This window comes from Lynx canadensis, chromosome D2, assembly GCF_007474595.2.
Source record: "Lynx canadensis isolate LIC74 chromosome D2, mLynCan4.pri.v2, whole genome shotgun sequence".
Lineage (NCBI taxonomy): Eukaryota > Metazoa > Chordata > Mammalia > Carnivora > Felidae > Lynx > Lynx canadensis.
Genome location: NC_044313.2, coordinates 32,261,511 through 32,286,247, shown reverse-complemented (window position 1 = coordinate 32,286,247; position 24,737 = coordinate 32,261,511). Strand labels below are relative to the sequence as shown.

The window sequence follows — 24,737 nt, the reverse complement described above, 5'->3', positions numbered from 1 at the left end:
TCGCATGTAAAATTAACTATCACAATTTCCTTTTCCCAATTTGCACCATGATGGGGCTTAAGCATGCCTAGAATCAATCATAATATCCTAAACAGACCAAAATGATTAATTTCTCTTTGCACACAAATGGATGGTCTCTTTTTTACTTTAATAGGATGGCCTGTTTACTTCTTTAATGATAAGTTCCTAGAAGTGTAAGGTAGGCTCTCTCCAAGGCCAAAGTGAGGATAGAAAAAAAGGGAAATCAAACCAATCTTACCAGTCTTGCAAATCTAAAATTCCCATGATAAAGCTGATCAGGACCTTGGGAAAAATAAACAATCTCTCAATTAGCATAAGAAATATAACATTCCAAGCAGTCAGAGTTGGTCTATCAGTGCAATCACTTCTCAATATAGAAACCTTTCTTAGAAACTGAATGGGGCTAATAAACTTAAACAAAAGAAAGAAAAAAGGAAAGGGAGGAAGGAAGGAAAGAAGGAAGAGAGAGAGGGAGGGAGGGAGGAAGAAAAAAAACTGAACTGGGCTCAGAAGACTACTAAGTAAATCAGAGAAAACTGAATTGCATGGTCTTAAGGGCTTAAGTTGAGGTAGCCTTGGGGGTTACCTTTTCCTAATTGGTACCATGCACTTAAATTAACTTAGTCATGTCAGCAAAACCTGCTTGTTTTTGATCATGTTCTATCAACCATCAAACTTCTACTCTAAGTCTGCTTTTCTCCCTGATCTACAATCTATGATGCTATTCTCCTCTGAATGTGTCCTCATCATTTCAACATATTTTCACTACAATTTACCATCTTAAAATGTTGTTAGTGGTGGTGATGTCTTGGGGGTTGAGTTAAAGTAATTTTTATTCTTTTCTCTATATTCTTTAGTGTATTTTCAAAGTTTGCTGCACTGAGCAAATCTACTACAATAATGTAAATAGCTGTACATAGAGGCCATAAACTCCACAGTGGGTCATTATTTTGCTTTAAATAGTCAAGTGTCTTTTAAAGAAATTAAAAAGAAAGAAAAATATTCTTTCTGTTTACCCTGGTTTCTTCTTAAGAAGAAAAAATGATTTTTTATACTTATGCGAAAGTTTGTGAAATTATTCACCATGTGATTAAAGTAAGTAACAAAAATTATCTCTATTAACAGGATCCCTATTGCAAGAGCTGCAGTAGTTATTCACATATAAGAAAGAATTGGCTCGGGTCCATTGTCTTCCCTTTCTCTGCTCTTCTGCAACAATCTGAGGTAATAGAAAATGAGTATTTGCTAACTATTCTAAGTTTTTATCTTGGCTAGTAGAAACTTACTGTTATCTTTGAATTAGATTCTGTGATTACCAGGTTGGTAGGTCAAAGCAACCCTGTTTTTGAGTGCCCCTGGGGTGTTGGAGTATTTAAATATTCTAGCTGTCTCTAGAAAAAGAGACACCCACAAATTTATTTCTTATATGTTTAAAGTGTTTGATGATAAAGAATAATACATCTAGGGGTGCCTGGGTGGCTCAGTCACTTAAGCGTCTGACTCTTGATTTCCACTCAGGTCATGATTCATGGATCATGGGATCAAGTCCCACGTCAGGCTCTGGGCTGACAGCATGGAGCCTGCTTGGGATTCCCTCCCTCTCTCTCTGCCCCTCCCCTGCTCATATACACACATGTGCTTTCTCTCTCAAAATAAATAAATAAACAAGCAAAAAAGTAACACAGCTAGCCTTAGGTCTTGAAACAACATTAACACTTGCATATAATAGTTTTTTAGGATCAGATTCACAAATGTTCTTTGATTAATGATAAATGATTCATGGTGTTGTTTTGTGACTATGGGTTCTAGGAGTTTCAGCTCCTCAGCATTGCTTATTGATAATGGTGAGACTGATGATTAGCACCTGTCTCTGTGATATCCCCACAGGGCTCTCCTGTTGAGTTGTGTAGCACAAATATGCCTACATGACCAGAAAAATAGAAAAACCCAGCCTAGACTCTCTTTGGGGCTTTGTTAGTTAGTTATAGAGCTATGCCATCCATAGAAGTTTCAGAAATGAATTTTGTACCTCAAGGAGCTCGCCGTCTATAGAAGAAAACTAATGCTATAGTGCTTTGATAGGGGCACAAGACAGATACTATGAGAACATACAGTAGGGAGTACCTTACTCTTACTGGTTTGGAGAAGTGGGGGTATTCACAGGGGCGAACAAGAGGGGTATGAGAAGGAGAAGGAAAGGTCAGAAAAGTATTTACCAAAGAGATAACTTTTGAATCAAGTCCTTAAAGATGGTTGTCAAACAAAAGAGGGCATTTGACTCAGAAGGAACTATGTGTGTATTATTAGAATTGCATTCAGCCATTTGCCACAGAAAACCTAACAATGAGTGATATAAGGGGTCTATTTATCTCACCTAAAAAGAAATCTAGATGACAGTGCAGCAGCTCAAGAATATCACGTTACATATCATGTGGCTGTCATCCTCATAATTGCAAATTATTCAGTGCTCCTCCAGCCTCGTATTCATGTTGCAGATGAGAGCAGGGTGAAGCAAGAAGGGGCAGTGCGCTTTCTCAGAAAACCCTGGCAGCCTTCTTACATTTATGTGACTTGGCCACTATGTGCCTGTCTTATTGCCACCTGAAACTGTTGGTGAGAAAGGAGAAGAGAATAGACATTAGGGAAGAGAGTAGAAATGCCTGCATAATATGTTATCACGAGGGATGTCATGAGGGAGCATGTTGCAAGTATCCGGACTGCAAAGAAAGAGCAATAGAGATTTAAGTTGTTGGGGTACAGGGCTTCCTACATCTGTAAATCTCCGAGTATCTCTCAGTCTCAGGCTGGACTCCAGGATAGAGAGGTAGTTAAGAATGTGGGCTTCAAAAGTGGGCAGACCTCATTAGCTGTGTGAGTTTGCACGAATTACTCAAATTCTGTAAGCCTCAGTCTCCTTATCTGCAAAGTGGGAGATTAGAGGAGTATTTACTTCATTGAATGATATGATCTACATCAAGCACTTAGCATAGTGCCTTGCACGTAGTAAGTGTTCAGTAACTATTAGCTATTACTATTAGTTATTATTATTGTAAATCAGCGCCTACCTCTGCACATGCGCACACACACACACACACACACACACACAAGATTCCTCCTCCTGTGGACCTGTGGGTTGTCTTTCCTGCTGCTGCATTTTTTCTTCTCTTTCTAGACCCAATATAAAATGTACCCAGTGTAACATGGTCTTTTAGCATCTTCTCTGAGCCTGAATTAGATCTTCTAAGAACTTCTATCACTCTGTTAGGGCAACTTGCATCCTTACTTCATCCCTTTTCTACATCTGCCCTGTTCACATAGTGCATGTTAGACAGGGACCCAGGGTGTGGAGGGTGTGTGTGAATAGATTACCATGGAGAACCTGATCATCCTTGTGCAGGTACATACTGGTAGAACCCGCATGTGCGTACCCATGCAAGTCTGTTTCCTCCTTGGGAGAAGACTGGGACAAGCTGTACTGCATTTGACTGATGTGTATGTTTGTCATGAAGAATCTATTATATTGATATATTCTTTCAGATTAGCGGAACATTTCAAGTAAATACTCCGCCAGTTTTGCTTGGGTATACTTGGAGTAAGACTCATGCGTCTCCTAAAGAAGATTATAATGGGCAGAATTTTAAAGAATCTACCTTCTTAAATATTTTTGCTACCATTGAACCTCAAATATCATATGTCACCTGTAATCCAGAACTAGACAAGGTAGGTTTTGCACTGAATTGTTTTTATAGGTACTATTAAAGAAGTATAAACTTGTTTTAAAAGCTAGTAATAATTTCAAAGTGGATAAAAATGAACGTTGGTTCTTGGTATTTTCCTGTGGGAACAATATGGAATAATATTGAAATATTTTGAACTTGATTCTAGTTTTCAGATCAAACAGATGTTTTCAAGAGAGCACAGATTTTTAAAAAAAGTTGTCAGGCGATGTTTCCCAACCGAAGAGTCACAGCTACTGTCTTTAATGGTGAAGGGATACAGATCTTAGTAACAAGATATATCAAGGCATTAAACCCACCTCAGCAACTCCTGGATATATTTCTTCATGATTCTAATGCAACACTTGTAAGATATGTATTTTAGTAGCTTTATTGATATATAATTCACATTACATATCATTCACCCATCTAAGGTATACAGTTCAGTGGTTTTTAGTGTATTCCCAAAGTTGTGCAACCATCACCATAGTAAATTTTAGAACATTTTGTTACTCTATATTTATTTTAATTTGTTTATTTTTTATATTAACTTTGAGCATAACTTTCTTACTAAAATTGTTTTGTTTTCAAAAACAGTTTCCTGAGAGAGAAACCATCTGTGTTACAGTATGTCCTCTTGAGCCCCAGATGGGAGAAAATATTTCTTCCTGATCTCCTTCATTTCTACCCCCTTGGACTAGAGAGTCACTGTTGCTACACCAGTTCATGTGACCATACTAGCTTTGTAGTGTTTCTACCAAACTTTGGAAAATGACACAGAAAAATTCCTTTGACTTCAGGCAAAATTAAGTTATGTGTCTGGGGGCGCCTGGGTGGCTCAGTCGGTTGAGCACCCAACTCTTGGTTTCAGCCCAGATCATGAGCTCACAGTTTTGTGAGTTCAAGGTCCGCCTCAGGCTCTGCACTAGCAGTGCCTGCTTGGGATTCTCTCTCTTTCTGCTCCTTCCCCGCTCATGCTCTCTCTCTCTCTCTCTCTCTCAAAATAAATCAATAAACATTTTTTTAAAAGTTATGTTTCTAAAGGAGTTGTGTCCTACAAATGGCTTCTCAAAGGGTTGCTTCTCATTGTTATGTGGGAATGAAGAAACTATGTTATATTTTTCTCTGTAAACTGCCATCATAACACCTCCTACCCCATCCTATGTGACTTTTCCTTTATGCATATCTATTTATCAGCTGACAAGAGAAACATACTCAAAATTGAAGTTCATATAAAATGAAGATTTATTCACTATGGACTCAAAAACTCCTACCACTTTGAGAAAGGAAAATATGAAATCAGAGCTACAAGTCTCCTCTTTGTGGCAAAAAAAATAAGCTTTGCTTAAAAGGCATCCACAAAAAATCGCTTATACCTTTTGTTTATTCAGGTTTGATTGAGTCAGTTGGCTCACCTCAGAATATTTGTATTATTTTTGCACTATAAAGCTCCCTTAGCTGCACTCTAGGATGAAATAAAATATCCTAACTTAGGTTGCTTTTTGCTATGCTCTGCCTTTCCATCATGAGTTTCTTTCTGTCTATGTTTTCTGACACCCAAAGTCCAAAGAGATAATAATGCTCTAGATTTATATCAAAAACCATCTTCGGGGCGCCTGGGTGGCTCAGTCGGTTAAGCGTCCGACTTCGGCTCAGGTCACGATCTCGCGGTCCGTGAGTTCGAGCCCCGCGTCGGGCTCTGGGCTGATGGCTCAGAGCCTGGAGCCTGTTTCCGATTCTGTGTCTCCCTCTCTCTCTGCCCCTCCCCCATTCATGCTCTGTCTCTGTCTCAAAAATAAATAAAAAAACGTTAAAAAAAATAAAAAAAAAACCATCTTCGTGGGTCTTTTGTTTGTTCGTTTTTTATTTTAGAGAGAGTGAGAGAGAAAGAGAGCAGGGGAAAGGGTCAGGGAGTGAGAGAAAGAGAGAGAGAGAAAGAGAATCTTAAGCAGGCTCCGTGCTTAGTGTGGAGCCCAACGTGGAGCTTGATCCCATGACCCTGGGATCATGACCTGAGCTGAAGTCAAGAGTCAGATGCTCAACCAACTGAGCCTCCCAGGTGCCCCAATCCTTTTTTGTTTTGTTTTGTTTTGTTTTTAAATATAACTCCTAGCAACTTTGCTTATGAAGGACTATGAATCATGAAGTCAAAAACATGACCAATGTAGGAGGTCATTGGTGCATAAATGATGGCTATTATAAATCAATGAAAATGTCAGTAAACTTTCTGTGTTACTCATTATTTATTTGTATCCCTTTCTACTTTCCTATTTTAGTCCGAGTCCTTGTCTCTAGCCCTGTAAGGGGAACAATCCACAGTATAATTTCTGTTGTTTGAGAAAGCAAGCTGTACCAACATCTTCCTGCTCCAATAACTTGTAACAAGCTTGTATTAATAAAAATAATTCTAATAGATTTGGAACCTAAAAGCAAATCAGCTTTTGCTATTCTTCAATATATTTTTAAAACATTTTTAACAGTTGTAATTTGAAGTATATAGGTAATATATATAATGTTTAAATTTTCTAGAATTTATTACAGTGAAGCGTAGTGGTTAATGGGCATCCTCTGGAGTCAGGCTAACTTGGGCTTGTTCCCAGAGATTCCATGCACTGTGTTAGCTGTGTGACCCTGGGCAAGTTATCCTAGCATGCTATGATTTTTTTTCCTCTTCTGTAAAACAAAAATAATAATAGTATGTACTTCATGGGCTTATGGGATACACTAAATGTGATGGTCATGCATGTAAAATACTATGCCCGGTGATGGGCATATAGTATGCACTTAATAAATGTTAATATTATTCTAGGACCTCATTGCTCGCTTTGTATCTTTGATTCCTGTTGTGCCCGATGTTCTGGATGAAAATGATGGTTTTGATATATGGATGACATCAGAGGTAACAAATTATGTTTTATAATTCAAATATATAGTATTTCTTACTTTTCTCTTAGATTTTTAAAAATAGTATGCACATATGTAATCCTTTGTTTTGTGAAATTTGACATCATTTGATAATTTAATACATCATAGGCAGCTCTATCATAATCCATAGAAATAATTCTCAAGATGGGGCGCCTGGGTGGCCCAGTCGATTGAGCGTCCGACTTCAGCTCAGGTCACGATCTTGCGATCCGTGAGTTCGAGCCCCGCGTCAGGCTGTGGGCTGATGACTCAGAGCCTGGAGCCTGCTTCCGATTCTGTGTCTCTCTCTCTCTCTGCCCCTCCCCCGTTCATGCTCTGTCTCTCTCTGTCTCAAAAATAAATAAATGTTAAAAAAAATTAAAAAAAAAAAGAAATAATTCTCAAGAGGAACAATCTATTCAACATTATAAGTGGTAGCTCATGAATATTTTCATCCAATGGAAATTCCAGGAGTACAATATTATGACATCCTCCAGACAGAACTTGGCTTGTCACTATGGAGCTGGACAGACACTGAGTCTAGGGCAAAGACCACCCCTTCTCAGAAGCTTTCCCCAATCTCCCCACATCTCAATGAAGAGCATGCATAGCAATGCTCTTTCCTCAGCCCTTGGATTAAAATTCTCTTTAAACTGGTCGCCAAATAGAATAGAGGCCCCATGCAATATTTGAGACATATTTATACTAAAAATTTGTTTATACTAAGTGCAGATTTAATTGGTCATCTTATGTTTTCCACAAATCTGGCAACCCTAAGTAGAGCACTTTTTTCAGTGCTCTTATATTTAGTTGCTTATATATTGACTCTACACCCACACTCTGCACATATACATCCCAAGTTTAATCTCTTTGAATGAATAAGTAGAGTTGATTATTATTTATTTTTATGTAAAGTCAAAAAGCATTCAACAAATATTTTTGATTGAAAATTACTAGTATGATAGGAGCCTTAGAGAGGGACACTTTCCATCTGGAGCCAATGGTCCTGATACTTATCTAGAATGTTTTAGAAGTTAGAGTTGAGCTGAAATGGATTTAGGGGGCACAGAGCTAACTTAATAGGTCACTGTCTTTTGGTAAGTGAGAACAAGGGAGACACAAGCATGTGGTTCCAGTGATTCAGTAATTCAAATCTAGTAGAACTCAAAGAGGTCATTAACTGTAGACTCTTCTGAGACTCCCTCATCTAATCAAAATGTGTTCATGGGTATTATAATCCTGCAGAACATTGAAAGAGCCTCTAAAATAGCTAAAAAATAACCATTAAAATAACCATTCAGGCAAATACTAGTACTCTCGAGTCCCTCCCCACCCCCAACCACCAATCCAAATAATACCCATTACCGAGAGGTTATTACAAGTATGGGATTCCTCTTGGCTAATGTCTTCTCACTGACATCAACTCTTTGGCCATGGGATGCCCATGATATATGACTATTAGACTGTCACAGGACAAGGGTTATTTTCTCCTTCCTAACACACAGTCTGTGGAGAAAAACAAACCTTGGTTCAAATCCCACTTCAACCACTTAAGAGCTTTGGGACCTAAGATAGATCATTTAGCTTCCTTGGACCTCGACTTCCTCATCTGTGTCATACAGAGGTTTTGAAAGGATAACATATATGCAGGCATCTGGAACTCCGTATGTTAGTTACCTGTTCTCACCTGTTCTCTCCTCCTCTTATGAAATCCAGTCAGGGCAACCTCCTTGGCCTGACAATGAAGACCACTCATACTCTGCCCTTCATTCTTCTGTTCACACTTTTCTTTCAGAGGAGCCATGTTACCATCCTCCCTAAACTCCATCCCTCACCACCATGTTCTGCCAGTGTGAACAGATGTGACCATATCAGTTATTAAAACACTGAAATGCTTTCATACAGAATGGTAAATAGTCACTTCCTGAGGTCCCACATCCCCCACCTCCCTGGCCACTACAGCCCTTTACAGAGGACTGTACTGAACTGGAAGGCACGCGTCCTGTCTAAATGTTGCAGCTGCTATTCAACAACAACAGACTTGCTGTATGAACATTTGGGCCCGTTTATGTTGTTAGATCTTCTGATTTTTTTCAAGGGAAGCCGGAAATGTAGAGTTTTATATGAGATTTCCCAATTTTATTAAATTTTTTTTTTCAACGTTTATTTATTTTTGGGACAGAGAGAGACAGAGCACGAACGGGGGAGGGGCAGAGAGAGAGGGAGACACAGAATCGGAAACAGGCTCCAGGCTCTGAGCCATCAGCCCAGAGCCTGACGCGGGGCTCGAACTCCCGGACCGCGAGATCGTGACCTGGCTGAAGTCGGACGCTTAACCGACTGCGCCACCCAGGCGCCCCCCCAATTTTAAAAAGCATTCCAGGGCCAAACAAAAAACACACCTTTAGAATAGAACTAGGTCATAGACCACCAGTCTGCCACCTCTGTCGTGCTTTTACTCTCTTGCAACAACTGTTTTACTAGGCACCCTATATTTGACTACACCCAGCCCCAACTGTCCAGCTTTTTTAGTTGAAGATGTTTCAATCATCTTCCTGACTGGGCTTCAACTCCAATCTCTTCCTCTCTGTGACTTGAGAGCACTCTATGGATACATGACAGTGTATAGCTCCATTGACCAAAGGATCCTTTCCCCTAAAAACTCTATGGGATTTCCTACCACATGAGGTTTTCTTAGAATATCAGTCCATATGTCCCTGTTTGCCCAGGGCAGTTTAATATTTGTCCTTAACAGAAACGTTCTAGATTGGATGATAAACTGTTTGGTCACTTGCACAGTATCCGCATTAATTGCCCCACAGTAGAGTGACCCCTATATTCCAAGCTAGTGTTCTCGCCAGTGTTTTCAAAGGCAGAAGGTACCAGACCTTGCAGCTTTGTGGTCAGTCATCCCAGCGACCTGGCAAAAATATGTGTGTTTGAAGCTGGAGGGAGGAGAGGGGCCCACGTCTGTTGGATGCTTGCATTGCTTATCTTTCTCTTCCATTTTCTTCTGGCCTTGTTGCTTTTCTTTTGCCTTAGCGCTGCATCAGTTTGGCTATTGGGAATAAGGAAGAGCATGCCATACTGCTCTGTAATTTCTTTCTGTATTTTGGAAAGAAAGCTTTAGTCGTCCTGGGGACTTCAATGTTGGAAGTAAGTGCTGGTGTTAATATTTACATAGTGTAAACAAAACTAATCAACTTTCAGCTGTAAGTTTAAAAGACCTCAATCCCAATTTTCCTTCTTTTCACAAGCTAATTGGGGAATTTCATGGGCAACCAATGATTTAGTTAAGAGGATAATGTTGGTTCATCCAAATGACCACAGTGTAAAGAAAGGCTTTCTTTTCTTTTCTTTGTAAAACTGTACTAATAATAGTGCTACTTCATGGGGTTACTAAAATGTTAAATTACATAGTGACTGTGTGGCACTGAGAATAGCACCTTGGTCCATGGTGAAAACTCAATAGTCACCACTTGGTGGTGGTGGTGGTGGTCTAACAGTTATAGTGATGGTTGTAGGAGTTATTAACCATCACCACCACTATCATCTTTATAATTTTCTAATACTATATTTAAAGATCCTTAAGAAATACTTCTCCTTATTCTTCATTTCTCGCTTTTTAGTCATTCAAGAAGTGGTCCTGCAATTTGAATTTACCTACTGACATTTTTACACCTTAATTATATACTCCTGCATTCATACCTCCAGAACACTATCTTCCTTTGGACTGTTTCTATTTCTACCACGAATATCTTGATGAGGGTCAAGATTTCCAGTCTCGTTTTAGGCTTTGTGTTGTGATCACTTATTTCTCTATGTTTCCTTGGCATGGCTTATTATTTCTTTTAGCAGGCTAAAAGCTCGTGGTTAATTTCCCCCACGATCCTCCTGTGTAGGTTTAAGTGCCACTAGATGGCAGTAAACAGTCAACAGTATTTCAACAAATATTTGCATTTATGCCTGCGAGTCAACACCATGGGTGGTAGGTACTTCGGCTGTGTGTTTCACCTCAGCTCTGTGGTTGAGGCGAAGCCTCCCCCTTCCTGAAAAGAAGCCAAGCACAGTGATAAAGAACAAGAGCTTTGGAGAGACCAGGCACAGTGTTAAGAATATGTGTTTGGGGATCAAAGAGCGGTTGAAAACCCAGCAATGCCATTTACTAACTGTATAGTCTCAGCCTTGTTTACTTACTTTTCTGAACTTCAGTTATCTTCCCCATAAATAGGACTAATGAATGCCGTGTATGGTTACACTGCACAAGCCCTTCAACCTCTGACTGTATCTGAAAGATGAGCATAATGATCACCCCTACCTCAAAGAATTTGGAGTGAGTGCAAGTGAAAAATTTAGTGTGAATGCTGAGCATGGTGCCTGGTGCACATATTCCCATTAAGTGTTCAGTAGTCTTTCTTATTACCTGAAATTGTTATTCTTTGCTAATAAAACTTTGCACTTAAAAAGGTATGTTAAGAACAGAATAATAACATAATGACTACTTTTATTCTTCAGATGGTCCCCTGTATACTTTCTCTCTAGCCTCCAATGCCAGATCTTATGCTCAAAATTAACTTAATGACCTTTTAACTTCACTTGGCTTTTTCAGAGCCTTGGGCAAGTGTCCACTTCCTAAATTCAGTCCCCAAGTATATTCCACTCAAAGCAGGGCTGGCCTATATAGTGCTTTTGTGTGCATTAGACCAAAGTGTCCCTACCTTAAAACACTTCAGGGGCACCTTGGGTGGCTCAGTTGGATAAGCATCCTTCAGCTCGGGTCATGATCTTGTGGTTTGTGGGTTCAAGCCCTGCATCGGGCTCTGTGCTGACAGCTCAGAGCCTGCTTCAGATTCTGTCTCCCTCTCTCTCTGCCCCTCCCCCGCTCGCACTCTGTCTCTCTCTGTCTCTCAAAAAATGAATAAACATGTTAAGAAAAATTAAGAAAAAAACACTTCAGTGCTAGCTGTTGGGAAATTGTCAAAACATACTGATTTTTCTAGAGCAACATGTTTCATTGCTGTGAGGGTAAACCTTACAGGGCTGCACATGGCAGCACCAGCTCAAAAGTTCTCTCATTTGAATCCTCATGCTAGCCTGGGCCTGAGGAGTTCTAGAGCTTTAGCTTTTTTCCTTTTCAAAAAGACTTTGAAGACTCCCCCCAAAAAGACTTGTAGAACTCAAAGATATCATATACTTACATTACAATTTCCACATACAAAAATGAGTTGAATCAACCACCTGCCAAAAATGACGTTAACCATCTTTTTCCTCACACAGGGGCAAGTAGCTTATGTATTAACTCAAGAAACTGATGAATTTTTGCTTTGGAATCCATTAACTGGGCAATGTCATAAGCAGTTTGACCCATTTTGTCCCTTACAAAGTGTGGACTGTTTGTTTGATGATGGAAATGTAAGTATCTGGGGAAAGAAGTCTTATTTGGAGTTAATATCCTCAAGAGTCAGGCAGTTCTCCTCTACTCCGGCTCTACATTAGAACCATGTGGACTCTGAAGAAAATACAGATGTTCAAGTCGAATCCCTGGGTTATGGAGCCAGGGATTCTTCAATCCCTAAAGGTGATTCTGTAGTGCCTCCAAGGTTGAGAACCAGTGATCAATCTAATGTTCACATGCCCGTGGAATCTCTACCTCCTACCTCAGAACCTCCCTGGGCTTCTACCTTCGCTGGGTAGTAGGGCTGTAAACTTTTTCTCCATCCTAACCAGTAGGGGCTTTGTGCTCCCATGTGCCTATACCGATTTTATGTTAATGTTTTAATAGGTCTGGTTTAATATTCAACAAAATAATACACCAATGGCTGTACATTTTGACTATTCAAAAGAAAGTTTCTGGAAACAGTTGCTTCCAAAAGATTTCCAAGGGACAAACGCACAAAGCATACAGGTAAACTAAATTCTTCTCAGGTGTGTCTGTATGAAAGTTACCATCGGTTCTAATCTTTACCAGTTGTGCCAGCTCTCGTTATGTTTATACAGCTGATTGCAGACTGAGTGATTTGGCAATGCTAATAAAATCTAGTTTTCTCTGCCATCCAGCCTGAGTTTGGGCTATTCCTATCATACTCCTCTACTTGCAGAAAAGAAGAATTGAAAAGAAGGCATCATCTTCAAAGTGAATGTAGATTTTAAAGGGAAAAAATGTAAATGTTTATTCTAAAACTGAAAATATAATGTCAAGATGGTGTCGTAAGTTTACCTTGACCTAGCCCTCTGCTCCACATCCATGGTAATGATAAAATATAAAGATTGAAAAAGAAAAGGTTTACCTGGGCTCCAAACCATGACAATGATCTCATGGAGTAGAAACAGGACAGAAATACTAGCAATGAGTAGGGCTGAATGAAGGACGGCAACAAGGTCTGAAAACGGTTCATGAAATCCAGGGAACCGGGCCAGCCTCACTTTTGGAAGCTAGGGATTGGGACGGGTCCCCCTGTGTCACTACTCTCAAAAGAAGATGGAGAAGAAAAGCTGCAGACCCAGTGCCAGGAGAACCAAGGCAGGGGTGGAAGCACAGACCTGAGGTCAAGAACGATGGAATTACCAGGTGGCTCAGCCAATGGATCTGTGGTGCACGCAGCCGTCCCTTTGTGAAGGACCCCAAATTCCACTTCAGTGGCTGTTTCTGGATCGAGGCCTCCGGCATGGCAAGGTGCAGGCAATTACAAAATCCATAAACTAAGAGCTATGAGCCGAGAGGAAGTGAAAGTTAAAAGAAGATAGTGGAAAATATAGTAGAAAAATAGGCAGAAAACAATTCATAGAAGCACAAACTTGAATGCTCAATCTCACAATCAGGAAAATACAATTTAAAACAACAAAGCACCTCTTTACATGGTTAAGAGTGGCAAAAAAAAAAAATTTAAGTGTGATCATACCAAGTGCTGGCAAAGAGGAGAAGTGGTGGGAGGGTAAATTGCTGTAAGTGCTCTGGAAAGCAGTGTGACGAGATCTGATAAAGCTGAAGATGCTCAACCTTTGACCCACCAGTTCATCTTCTCAGCATATACCCTAGAAGAGCATTCACAGGAAGACAGCCAAGTACAACAGTGTTCTTTATAGAATTGCTTGAAATAGGAAAAAAAAAAAAAAAAGACAAGAAAAGAATTCATCAACCAGAAAAAGAATACATGAGTTGTGAAGTACTCATAGTATGATTTCTTCTACGTAACAGAAGAAAAAAAAGTATGAACCAACTTACACTAGTTCTCAACTTGACTGTACCTCCATTACATCAGAGTCGCTGAGGGTGGGACATACACACTCGTGTTATTTAAAGCTCCCCGGGTGATTCCAATGTGCAACTGAGGTTGAGAGTCATTGATCTAGAGCTATGCGTATCAACAGGAATGAATATAAAACAAAGTAATGTCAAGCAAAATGAAAAATATATGAAATGACACGCATAGTACAAAATCACTTATATGAAGTTTGAAAATGATGTGCTGTTTATGTATATATAGACACATATTGATGGTGTAAAAGCATTCCTAGAAATGATACATACCAAATTTAGGTTAAAGGTGACCTTTGGAGAGAGGAAAAAAGGAATGAGGTCGGGAGCAACATACAAAGTACTTCAAGTCTGTAATGTTTTACTTCTTTTTAAAAAATCTAAAACAAATATGCAAGAATGCAAAGGTGAGATGTAGCTAAGTGGTAGGTATGATGGGTGGATTTTCATTACCTTGTTCTCTATGCTCATCTATATATTTGAGCCATTTCACAAAATCAGAAGGAATGCATGGAAGTTACAGAGAGGGGATCATACAGTACCAAACTGTACAAAGAATGTCTCTCCCTTTCAACATCTCTTTCCCACTCTCTAAGAAATAAACACTGTTAGTAGTTACTTGTGCATCCTTCTAAACATTCTCCGTGTGATGCAAGCATGCGTATATATGTATACATATTTCCTGTTGTAAAGTCATTTTAAAGAAGGGGAAGTGTAGTTATCTCTCTAAAGCAAACAACATTTTCAGCATCCACAGGCCATGCCTTGCTTTTCCCATCCCAAAGTTGCAACTGATGTATTGCCGCCTCTGGCAGCGAGGTGACATATTTAGAGATGAGGGTTTTTTTGTTTACTGTTAATCATTCTATTAGGGCTTCAGTGAAATGTTGCTTATGTGCCTGCGCTATGTGAGGCATCAGTACCACAAGGAAAACATGTGTCTCAGTATTGCCAGGACTTGTGTTCTCAAGGAAGAAAGAGAAGGGAGCAGGCAATTGCAGGACAGAGTGGTAAATGCGATCACAGAAGAAATGAGTGTGCTTTTGGGAGCGTGCAGCAGAGGGCCTGAGGGGAAGGACAGCTCCTGGGGCTTCCTGGGTAAAAAGCAGTGACCAGCAGAGTGAGGAAGGTGAGCAGGAGCTGGCCTGGAGGAAGGTCAGAGTAGAGAATAGTCCCGGCAGAGGAGAGGACACAGCAGGCATGACGACCAGCAGGTGCAGGCAGGTGTCTGTCGAGGAGCTAAAAGGCCAGCTTGGCTGCAGCCAGGGGGTGAGCAAGACAAGCTCAGGGGTGAGCAGAGTCCTGGTAAGGACATGGGCACCTGTCCTCAGGACAGTCAGAAGCTAACATCACTAAGGCAAGGGCTGCCGTGATCAAAATTGTAGTTTTTAAAAGCCACTCTGCCCAAGTATGGAAACAAAACCTTTTGTCATGTCGAATCTATAAATATAAAACCCAGTATTGCATTTGACTTGCATCTCTATTCTTTCTTGTGGATTAATGGCCCTCAATCTTCTGTCTTGCAACACACATCCCAAAATAAACCACTATCTGTGGTGAACACTTGTTTTTTGTCACAATTGTGAACCCAAATTTGAGTGTGTAAGATGAGCATGTGGGTACTCAGAGACGAAGTTAACAGGGAGATCCTCTTGAAGTTTTAAAAGATATGAATTCCCTGAAAGAAAGGGCCTTTGCCAAAGAAAGCAAGTGGACTAACACCTCATAAACTTATCGAGTTAACGTTAACCCAGGCCTCTTTTTCAGGCCTGAAGGTGGCCTAACTAATCCACTAGTTACCTGACGGAGGGAGGGGCTGGGGAGGGGAGTGGGGGCCTTGGAGGGTTACACAGTGGTTGGTGGCAGCAATAAAGGCATTCAGTTTACCTGTGCTGTCTGGGACAGCTGGTGGCCCTGCAACATGACGTTGGAGTTCATAGTTTCCTTTTTCCAGTGTCTCCCCTCTCCTGGAGGAATCTGTTGTGCGGCAACTCCCTGTGCCTGGGACTGTTGTCTAATCTATCCACGGTGGCATCAGAACCCTGGCAGATTGCTGGGCCTTGCCCTGTGAGTTTCTAATTCAGCGGGTACCACATGGGGGCTGAGAATTTGTATCTCTAACAAGTTCCCAGGTGTGAGGTTGCTGGTCCAGGGGCCACACTTCTGGAACCACTGGCTTAGATCATCACCTGAATCATCACTGAATCTTCTCGATCACTCTTGAAATATTCTAGCCCCTAGAGGTCTGAAAACTGTTGCCCTCTTATTGCACAAGCCTCCTTCCGCCCATCTCCCTATCTCTACAGCTACCTCTATTTCTCAGTTCAGGAATGCTCAAAATAAAAATGCCCAAGCCCAGCCCCTCTGTCTTGTCCGTGTGAGCCCTGCAGGGAGGGACATGCACACAAAGACCTGGCTCCTGCCAGCTGGAAGAAAAGGATATTCAACCAAAGAAGGAAGATAACAAACCATGTTAAAAGAGTAGTAGGGCGCCTGATTTGGTTCAGTCGGTTGCGCGTCTGACTCTTGGTTTGGCTCAGGTCATGATCCCAGGGTCATGGGATTGAGTCCTGTATGGAGCTCTGCACTGAGTGTGGAGCCTGCTTGGGATTCTCTCTCTCTTTCTCTCTCTCTCTGCCTCTGCCCCTCTCTCCTGCTCATGCCCTCTCTCTCTCTCTCTTTCTTTCAAAAATTTTTTCAAAAAATGAAAGAGTAGTAGTAATAATACCTGATTTTATTGAACGATATGTGCCAGGCTTTGCATATATTACTTTATATCAAAATCTTCACAAGACCCTAGGGAAATAAGTACTATTATTGTCCCTCTCTTAAAGATGTGGTATCGGAGACTTGGAGAAGTTAAGTGACTTCACCAAGGCCACAGTTAATAAGTGGACGAGACTAGTGCAGGTGCCAAAGATTTTCTGGTATAACCAATAAGCATGTCAAATGTTTGTTTGAATAAATGAATGTGGCCAGCAGACCTGTCTTACCCAGGAAAAATACCTTGTAAATCCACTCCTCATACCGCGCTCTGGTGAAGTAATACTAAAATCAAAGGAAACACTGTGATCTGTGTTTTACCTTTGTGCTTCTGTGGTGGAGTGCTTTTGCCACATGAAAGTGGTTTGGGTTCCCCTCATTATAATTAGCACTCCAGGGGTGACTGTGATGTCAAAGTGGTCTCCCTAGAATCTTTTATAACTTTCAGTTGTCTGTGTGTTTCAGCCTGAGGAAATAATTTATTGTGAGACTAATAAAAGCATGATAGAAGATCTAAAGAACAGGTATGACCTTTATTTATATATTACGATTACTACGTTTTCTCCCTAATCTCTTGCTCCTTTCAGTTCTCCAACCCAGGCTCTCAAAATACCTATTAGATTCAGCAATAGAAGCAAGAGATGGAGGTTATGGTAAGTGTCTTCCACTGAGTCATTGACTTTTGGTCCGTGCATCAAAAAGCAGTCCCTCTGCCATTCCAGGACACTCCTTACAAAAGACCATCTAAGTTAAAAAGTGGTTGCCTCTGGAAAATATTGTAGGGCTACTGCTGGGAAGTTCTCAACACAGACACCTGTTGAAGTTATGGTAACAATAATGCAGTAACTAATACTTCTTGAAGGTAAATGGCCCACCACTTGGAGTATGGAAAAAACATCCAAGTTGGGTGGTAGAAACATCAATATTGTCCCTCATCAGCACTCCCCCCTTCCCCAAACACACACACACACACACACACGTCCCAAGGAGTTGTTCGGTCAAGCTGAACAAGTTTGTCAAAGTCACAAACTTTACAGCAGGGCTTGCTCCTACTCCAAATGTGTCAGAAGCTTCTAGATCTTACTGTCTCCAGTGACTCATGCTGACATAGCAGGCTGCCATATAAGCCCCTACCAACTAATCAAAACAAAACATAACAAATAATATTGCCACTCCCTTCTCTCACTAGTACACAACTCCCACCTCTTATTTCCTTCCTTCTTCCCCAGTTCTTAACAAAAAAAGGAAGCAATGCAGTAGAGAAATGATTCCAACTTCTGGTTTTCATCAGAATCACTTCTAGAACTATTTTAAAAAATAGATGCCAGGATCCCAGACCAGACCTGTTGAATCAATACCTGAAGGTGAAATATGTTGATAAAGCCCTACAAGTGGTTCTGATGCTTAGCCGCTTCTGGGACTCTGCAAACTCCAAAACTACTCAGTCACACTACAGACTCAGCCAGGAGGAAATTCCCAGTGGCTTTTTGTTTTTAAGCACACAGTGATTCTGTGTAAAGATGAGGCTTCTCAAGGGGGCCCCGTCAACCAACGTACACTGTCCCTGGAATAATCTACCAGCAGGCACTGTTGTAGGGGCTGAATACAAAGGCACAAATCTCTGCCTTTATGGAGTGTACATTCTAGCGGGGGAAACTGATCATCATACTTATCAGTCTGTGCCTCATTTCCTTCCAACCATGCTTGCTGTATTAACTAATCTAATAAATCCATCCCTGCTGACATCACCCAGACCAGATATCTGAACTTTCATAAATGCAGTTTCTTGGAAACACAATATTTTATGACAGAGGAGGGCCCTGGAGAATGGGGATGTCAGTCCAGTGATCAGACAGTAGACGTTGTCACATCACACCCAGTAGGCAGCTGTCTACACACAGGTAACCAGAAAAGAGATGTGCCTTTGAGATCCAACTGTTGGCTCTCCTGGGAAGCTTCTTGCTTTCCCAAGCCAAGCAAGTGCCTGCTTCTCCCCAACTTGATTAATGTGAATGATGGTAGATATCCTTAACCATGAAGGTCTGGTTCATCCTAAATAAAATTTAAAAAAATATTCTTGCACTTGAGTAAAGTGACAACACTCTTATCACGTTTATTACATGAATTGTAATTTGTCATAAAATAACCTTTGCATTTTTACTTTAGGATTGAGAGGACTCTGAAATGTAAAATGATGGAATGGCGACCTAAACAGCCAACACACTGGAATCGACAATGTACTTATATTTTGCAAAAAATCCTTCCTAAGCTAGAACTTGGCACTGGAAGCTTTGTTTTATCTGAAGAAGAGGGTGAATTTGAAAGACTACTCCAATTTTATTGGGTATGTGTATGATTTAGTGCATTAATGACATTTGTTGTATCTATGTTAATTGCTACGGAAAAGTAATCTTCAATATCCCTGAAATGCTTTTTTATCTTGATCCTAGACAACAGATGATAAGGTATTAAAATACATTTATTTGTAGACTAAGCAATTTCAAATAGACTGAACAACTATTACCATGACCACACTGCATGACATTTTCTTGATATGTTTTATGTTATATAGCCACAAAGTTTGGAAAAAGAGATGAAAAAAAAAGTAACCTGTAAATAAGAAATTGAAAAATGATCTCTGGATGGTAGTAATAGACTAGATTCTCTGTCCTTGGTTCTGGGCAAGAGGACTCCAGGCAAGCTTTGATACCTTTCACATGCAAAATACTCCCAAATTTCTGTATCCAGCCTGGTCTTCTTTCCTGACCTCCTTTCTTATATATTTGCCAACACATTTGTCATCATCTTGGTTGGTTAAAAGGTATCTCAAACTCAACAAGTTTATAAACAGACATGGTGGGCATTTGGTATATTGTTTTTCCCCTACCTACCACCAGCTCTTGACATCCTGTCACTGACTCTTCCCTGTGAATTGATCCAATGGGTTTTTGAAAGCCCCAGCCTCCCAAGAGTGAGATTCCTTCCCCCTACCATCTCGTAGACTAGACATTTTCTAGGAAAACCCTCTGAGAGAAGAAAAGAAGGAATCTGTCTGGAGTTAAGTACTTAAGCTGTCAAAGAGGGATCTGTGGGTGCTATTTATTCATGAATAGAGAGGAAGTTGCTTTTATTTGCATTAAAAAAACAGAATTAGTGGTAAACAGATAAGCAAAGCAATATAAACTGAGGTTAATATAAGCCAAGGTTTAAAACGTGTACTTTCTTTGTAAAATTATCTACTTAGTAACACATAATCATAAACCTGAGCTTAATCTTGTGGTTTGGATTCAAACCCCGGTTCAACCATTTATCACTAGTTTTGACCAAGTTACCTAACTCCTTTATACTTTCCACCCCACTGGGCAAGATAAACAGGGATAAAAATAGTTAATCTGGTTTGTGGTTCTGGTGAGGATTAAATGAGCTGCTACTTACCACAGCACCCAGCACTTAGCAAGTGTTCAGCAGATGTTTATTATTATTTGTATTACATGTGACAGGCCTTGTGTTAGGCACTGGGGTTATGACAGTAAACAAGACAGATACAATCTTGTGCATTCACAGAAACTACAGGCTAATGAGACAGACCAGAAAACATGTAATTGCAGTCTAGTTTACGAAGTAAGTTAGGGAAGGACAGCATCCTATTGCAACCACATGGGAAGAACACATGAACAGATTTAAGGATCAAGAAAAGCCTCCTGAAGTAAGCAATCTAAGGCTTGAAAGAGGTTTCTGATTGTTATCTGCATCTTATTAAATAGATAATTTTACATAGGACCATGTACCATAATCCTTTAATCCTGTCACACAGTTGTCACTTAATAAATATAAATTGAATCAGTGTTAAATAAATTCTTCCATAATGCTCACTTAAATACCTCATTTGTAGGACCAAGTAATATTCCCATTGGCAGTTTGCTATTCTAGAAAGGGTGCACGTATTTGGAGTGTTAAGTGTGAGGGCTATGGTATCTGGCTTTGTTCCTCTCTCTCTGGAAAGTGGGAATTATAGTAGAACCTAACTCATAAGGTTATTTGAGGATTAAATATGTATGTGAAGCATTTAGTACTGTTCCCGGAACACGGTTGATGAAGTTTTGGGGGTGATAGTGGGGTCTGTGGGGTCCAGAGACAACGGCCAAGAAAGAATTCTTGAAGATGTCTTTGGTGCAAAAAGGTTATTTTTTAAAGCATGGGGACAGGACCGGTGGGCAGAAAGAGCTGCCCCAGGAGCAGGAGGAGAGACTGGTTATATACTCTCGAGTGGGGGAGGTAGAGTCCAGGGGAAGTTTCCAGTGAGATTTTCATATGCTAAAGAAGACTCAGAGATACTGGAGGCCTAGCTATTGTCAAGCTAAGGTTGTTTTTCCCTCTAGCAAAGCATTAACATTAAGATAGCAGGGAGTTCCTGGAGAAACATTTTACTCCGCCAGCCTCAAGTGTTTGTCAATGGGCTGCAGGTTATAAGGAAATTTAATTCTATCTACCATTTTCTTCTGCCTTTGTTTCCCACATCAATTGTAAGCACCTAGAAAATAACATTACTACATGACTACCATTTTTTGAGGCTTCTGTAATATTTTTGCATACAATAATTCCTGACTGCCTACATGCCTGTAGCATGGGTTTACATGTGATTCTGTCTTTTGTCTAGGTCACAGGATTTCCTATGCAGATGCCATACACTGATGTGCAGTCAATTATTGACGCTGTGTATCAAACTGGAATTCACTCTTCTGAATTTCCCCAGACAGAATTTGCTCTAGCTGTATACATTCACCCATACCCAAACAACGTATTATCTGTGTGGGTCTATTTGGCTTCCTTAGCTCGACATGAGTGAAAAGGAAGAAGGAAAAAGGAAAAAAAAATATATAGGCCATGGGCCCCTCACCCAAAGCAATCAAGACTTTTCCGGTACTTTAGATTTTGCTACTTATCCTCAAATCCAGCCAAATGTGAGCCCGATTGTTGGTTCTCTTATAGAGTTAGGCACCATGGAGACCCACTCCCTGAACCTTTGAGAATGAGTCTAGATGACCTCCTGACCTCTTCAAGGAAAACACTTCAGTCAGTCTGGTGGCCTTCGGTCACTGTCTACAGTGGGTCTTATCATGGGAAAGAAGCAATTCTGGCCCCTACCTTTTAAGCCAGTATTACTCAAATCGTAGGCATCACACCAGCTCACCTGAATCACCTGGAGACCATTGTTGAAAATGCAAATTCCCACATCCCCCTAAGACCTACTGAATGGGAACCTTTGGGAGTGGAGCTCCAGAACCCACATTATTTTAAACAAGCTCCCTAGATCATTCTGATGACCTGTTAAGAGTGAAAACCCCGCCTTATAGAATGTTGTCATTACCAAAGTGAGGCTGGTACTTTTGATGCGGGGTCTGATGCAATTCCAGGTAGAAAATACTCAAGTACAAACTCCAGGTCATTGCCTCTCCAAAGATTATTTCACTGGTTAAGAGTAAAAGAAAAATCTGCCAGGTGGGGCTGAGGTCAACTTCTGGGGCCTCCTAAAAGTTTTCACTTGGCATGCTACTGACTTGAAGTTCTTTCAGCTCCTAGTATTTGGAAGGGCTTCCTAAGAAGCTCTAACATGCTTTCCCGATTCTGTGAGAAAGGGAGAAAATGGTCTTACCAAATCTCAGGGCTCCTTTTCTCCTTAGTGAGGAGTCCGCCATTTTGCCTCTCGCACTTTTCTGCTGCTTTCCTTTCCCAGCAGTGACTCCAAGGAGGCCTGTCTAGATCCTAGGAGCCTTGAGAGAGAGTGGACAGGGATCTAAGTCAGAAGCGCTGTATTTTCTTTTATTTGGTTGTTCTGTGCTTCACTGAGAAAAGTATTTATACAGTTTACTTAAATGTCGCATAATTACTTACTCTAAAAAAAAAAAAACCAAAGGTACAGATTTCCAAAGGTTGATGAAAGCTTTTTTTTGTATGAGGTAAAAACAGGAGAAAGAAAATTCACCTCTCCCACAAGCTGGAGTTTCTTGGGTCACTCTCACAAGCAGAGATCCCCCCAAATACATCCCCAGGGACTCCTCAGTCTGAATTCTGTCCTGCAATGCACCTGCATGGGCTGGTGCCAGGGAAGACCTCATTTATGTGCAGTGATGTTAGTCTTGGACGAAACTTGTGACTACCTAAGTAAAATAGTAGAGATGTGGGTGAAGAGAACGCTTTTTCTCCAAGGTTAAAACCTAAGTGTGTGTATCCCCTAGCTGATCAGAATTTTTGTTCTTATTTGAATATTCTATGAAGTTTTGTTATTAGCAAGTCAACCATATTGATTGGGGTAGCAATAAATGATGTCTATGGAAAGACAATGTTGACAAAAAAATACTGAACTCACGCAGTTCATTTCTGTGGCACCTTCAATATTTACATAACTATTTTGTTAGTCATTTATGGTTTTCAAATTGATAGGCCACTTAAGAGTTAGGTAGAAAGTATTCATAGGCAAGCATAGAGAACCGTTCTGTATCATATGGTTTTTTTTTGCAGGTGTATGGATTTCTCAACTAAAATTTTTTCCCTAAAATTTTGAAACTGTGTAATGAACCATTTTTTCATTTGTCTATTTTAAAAATATGTGATTTTATTTTTAAATTTTTATTTTAATTCCAGTTAGTTAACATACAGTACTTTATTATTAGTTTCAGGTGTACAATATAGTGATTCAACCCTTCCATATATCACCTGTTGCTCATCATGTCAAGTGCAGTCCTTAATCCCTATCACCTATTTAACCCGTTCCTGCACCCACCTCCCTTCTGCTAACCATCAGTTTGTTCACTATAGTTAAGAATCTGTTTCTTGGTTCGTCTCTCTCTCTCTCTCCGCATTGCTCATTTGTTTTGTTTCTTAAATTCCACATATGAGTGAAATCATATGATATTTGTCTTTGTCTGACAGGCCTATTCCACTTGGCAATATACTGTCTAGCTCCATCCGTGTAGTTGCAAAGGGCAAGATTTCATTCCCCCCTCCCACAACCCCTCCAGTAACCCTCTGTTTGTTCTCCACATTTTTGAGTCTCTTCTGTTTTGTCCCCCTCTCTGTTTTTATATTATTTTTGCTTCCCTTCCCTTATGTTCATCTGTTTTGTCTCTTAAAGCCCTCATGTGAGTGAAGTCATATGATTTTTGTCTTTCTCTGACTGACTCATTTCGCTTAGAATAATACCCTCCAGTTCCATCCACTTGGATGCAAATGGCAAGATTTCATTCTTTTTGATTGCCGAGTAATACTCCATTGTATATATATACTACTTCTTCTTTATCCATTCATCCATCGATGGACATTTGGGCTCTTTCCATACTTTGGGTACTGTTGATAGTGCTGCTATACACATTGGGGTGCATGTGCCCCTTCGAAAAAGCATACCTGTATTCCTTGGATAAATGCCTAGTGGTGCAATTGCTGGGTTGTAGGGTAGTTCTATTTTGAGTTATTTGAGGAAACTCCATACTGTTTTCCAGAGTGGCTGCACCAGTTTTCATTCCCACCAGCAGTGCAAAAGAGATCCTCTTTCTCCGCATCCTCGCCAACATCTGTTGTTGCCTGAGTTAATGTTAGCCATTCTGACTGGTGTAAGGTGGTATCTCATTGTGGTTTTGATTTGTATTTCCCTGATGATGGGTGAGTGATGTTGAGCATTTTTTCATGTGTCGGTTGGCCATCTGGATGTCTTCTTTGGAGAAGTGTCTATTCATGTCTTTTGCCCATTTCTTCACTGGATTATTTGTTTTTTGGGTGTTGAGTTTGATAAGTTCTGTATAGATTTTGGATACTAACTATTTATCTGATATGTCATTTGCAAATATCTTCTCCCATTCAGTCGGTTGCCTTTTAGTTTTACTGATTGTTTCCTTCGCTGTGCAGAGGCTTTTTATTTTGATGAGGTCCCAATAGTTCATTTTTGCTTTTGTTTCCGTTGCCTCCGGAGGAGACGTGTTGAGTAAGAAGTTGCTGCGGGCAAGGTCAAAGAGGTTTTTGCCTGCTTTCTCCTGGAGGATTTTGGTGGCTTCCTGTCTTACATTGAGGTCTTTCATCCATTTTGA

At 40.4% G+C, this 24,737-nt stretch overlaps 1 protein-coding gene across 1 annotated transcript in view; it reads left to right on the top strand.

Annotated features, from left to right (window-relative positions):
* The window catches only part of CC2D2B (coiled-coil and C2 domain containing 2B), a 98,977-nt gene extending 77,472 nt beyond the window's left edge, over positions 1 to 21,505 (top strand). The window contains exons 24-33 of the mRNA XM_032595157.1: positions 1,147 to 1,245; positions 3,559 to 3,741; positions 3,907 to 4,104; positions 6,547 to 6,636; positions 9,684 to 9,797; positions 11,919 to 12,053; positions 12,424 to 12,546; positions 17,125 to 17,183; positions 18,826 to 19,003; positions 21,317 to 21,505. Of these exons, the coding sequence (XP_032451048.1) occupies positions 1,147 to 1,245; positions 3,559 to 3,741; positions 3,907 to 4,104; positions 6,547 to 6,636; positions 9,684 to 9,797; positions 11,919 to 12,053; positions 12,424 to 12,546; positions 17,125 to 17,183; positions 18,826 to 19,003; positions 21,317 to 21,505 (1,368 nt within the window). The remainder of the gene's footprint in view (positions 1 to 1,146; positions 1,246 to 3,558; positions 3,742 to 3,906; positions 4,105 to 6,546; positions 6,637 to 9,683; positions 9,798 to 11,918; positions 12,054 to 12,423; positions 12,547 to 17,124; positions 17,184 to 18,825; positions 19,004 to 21,316) is intronic.
* The last annotated feature ends 3,232 nt before the right edge of the window (positions 21,506 to 24,737 follow it).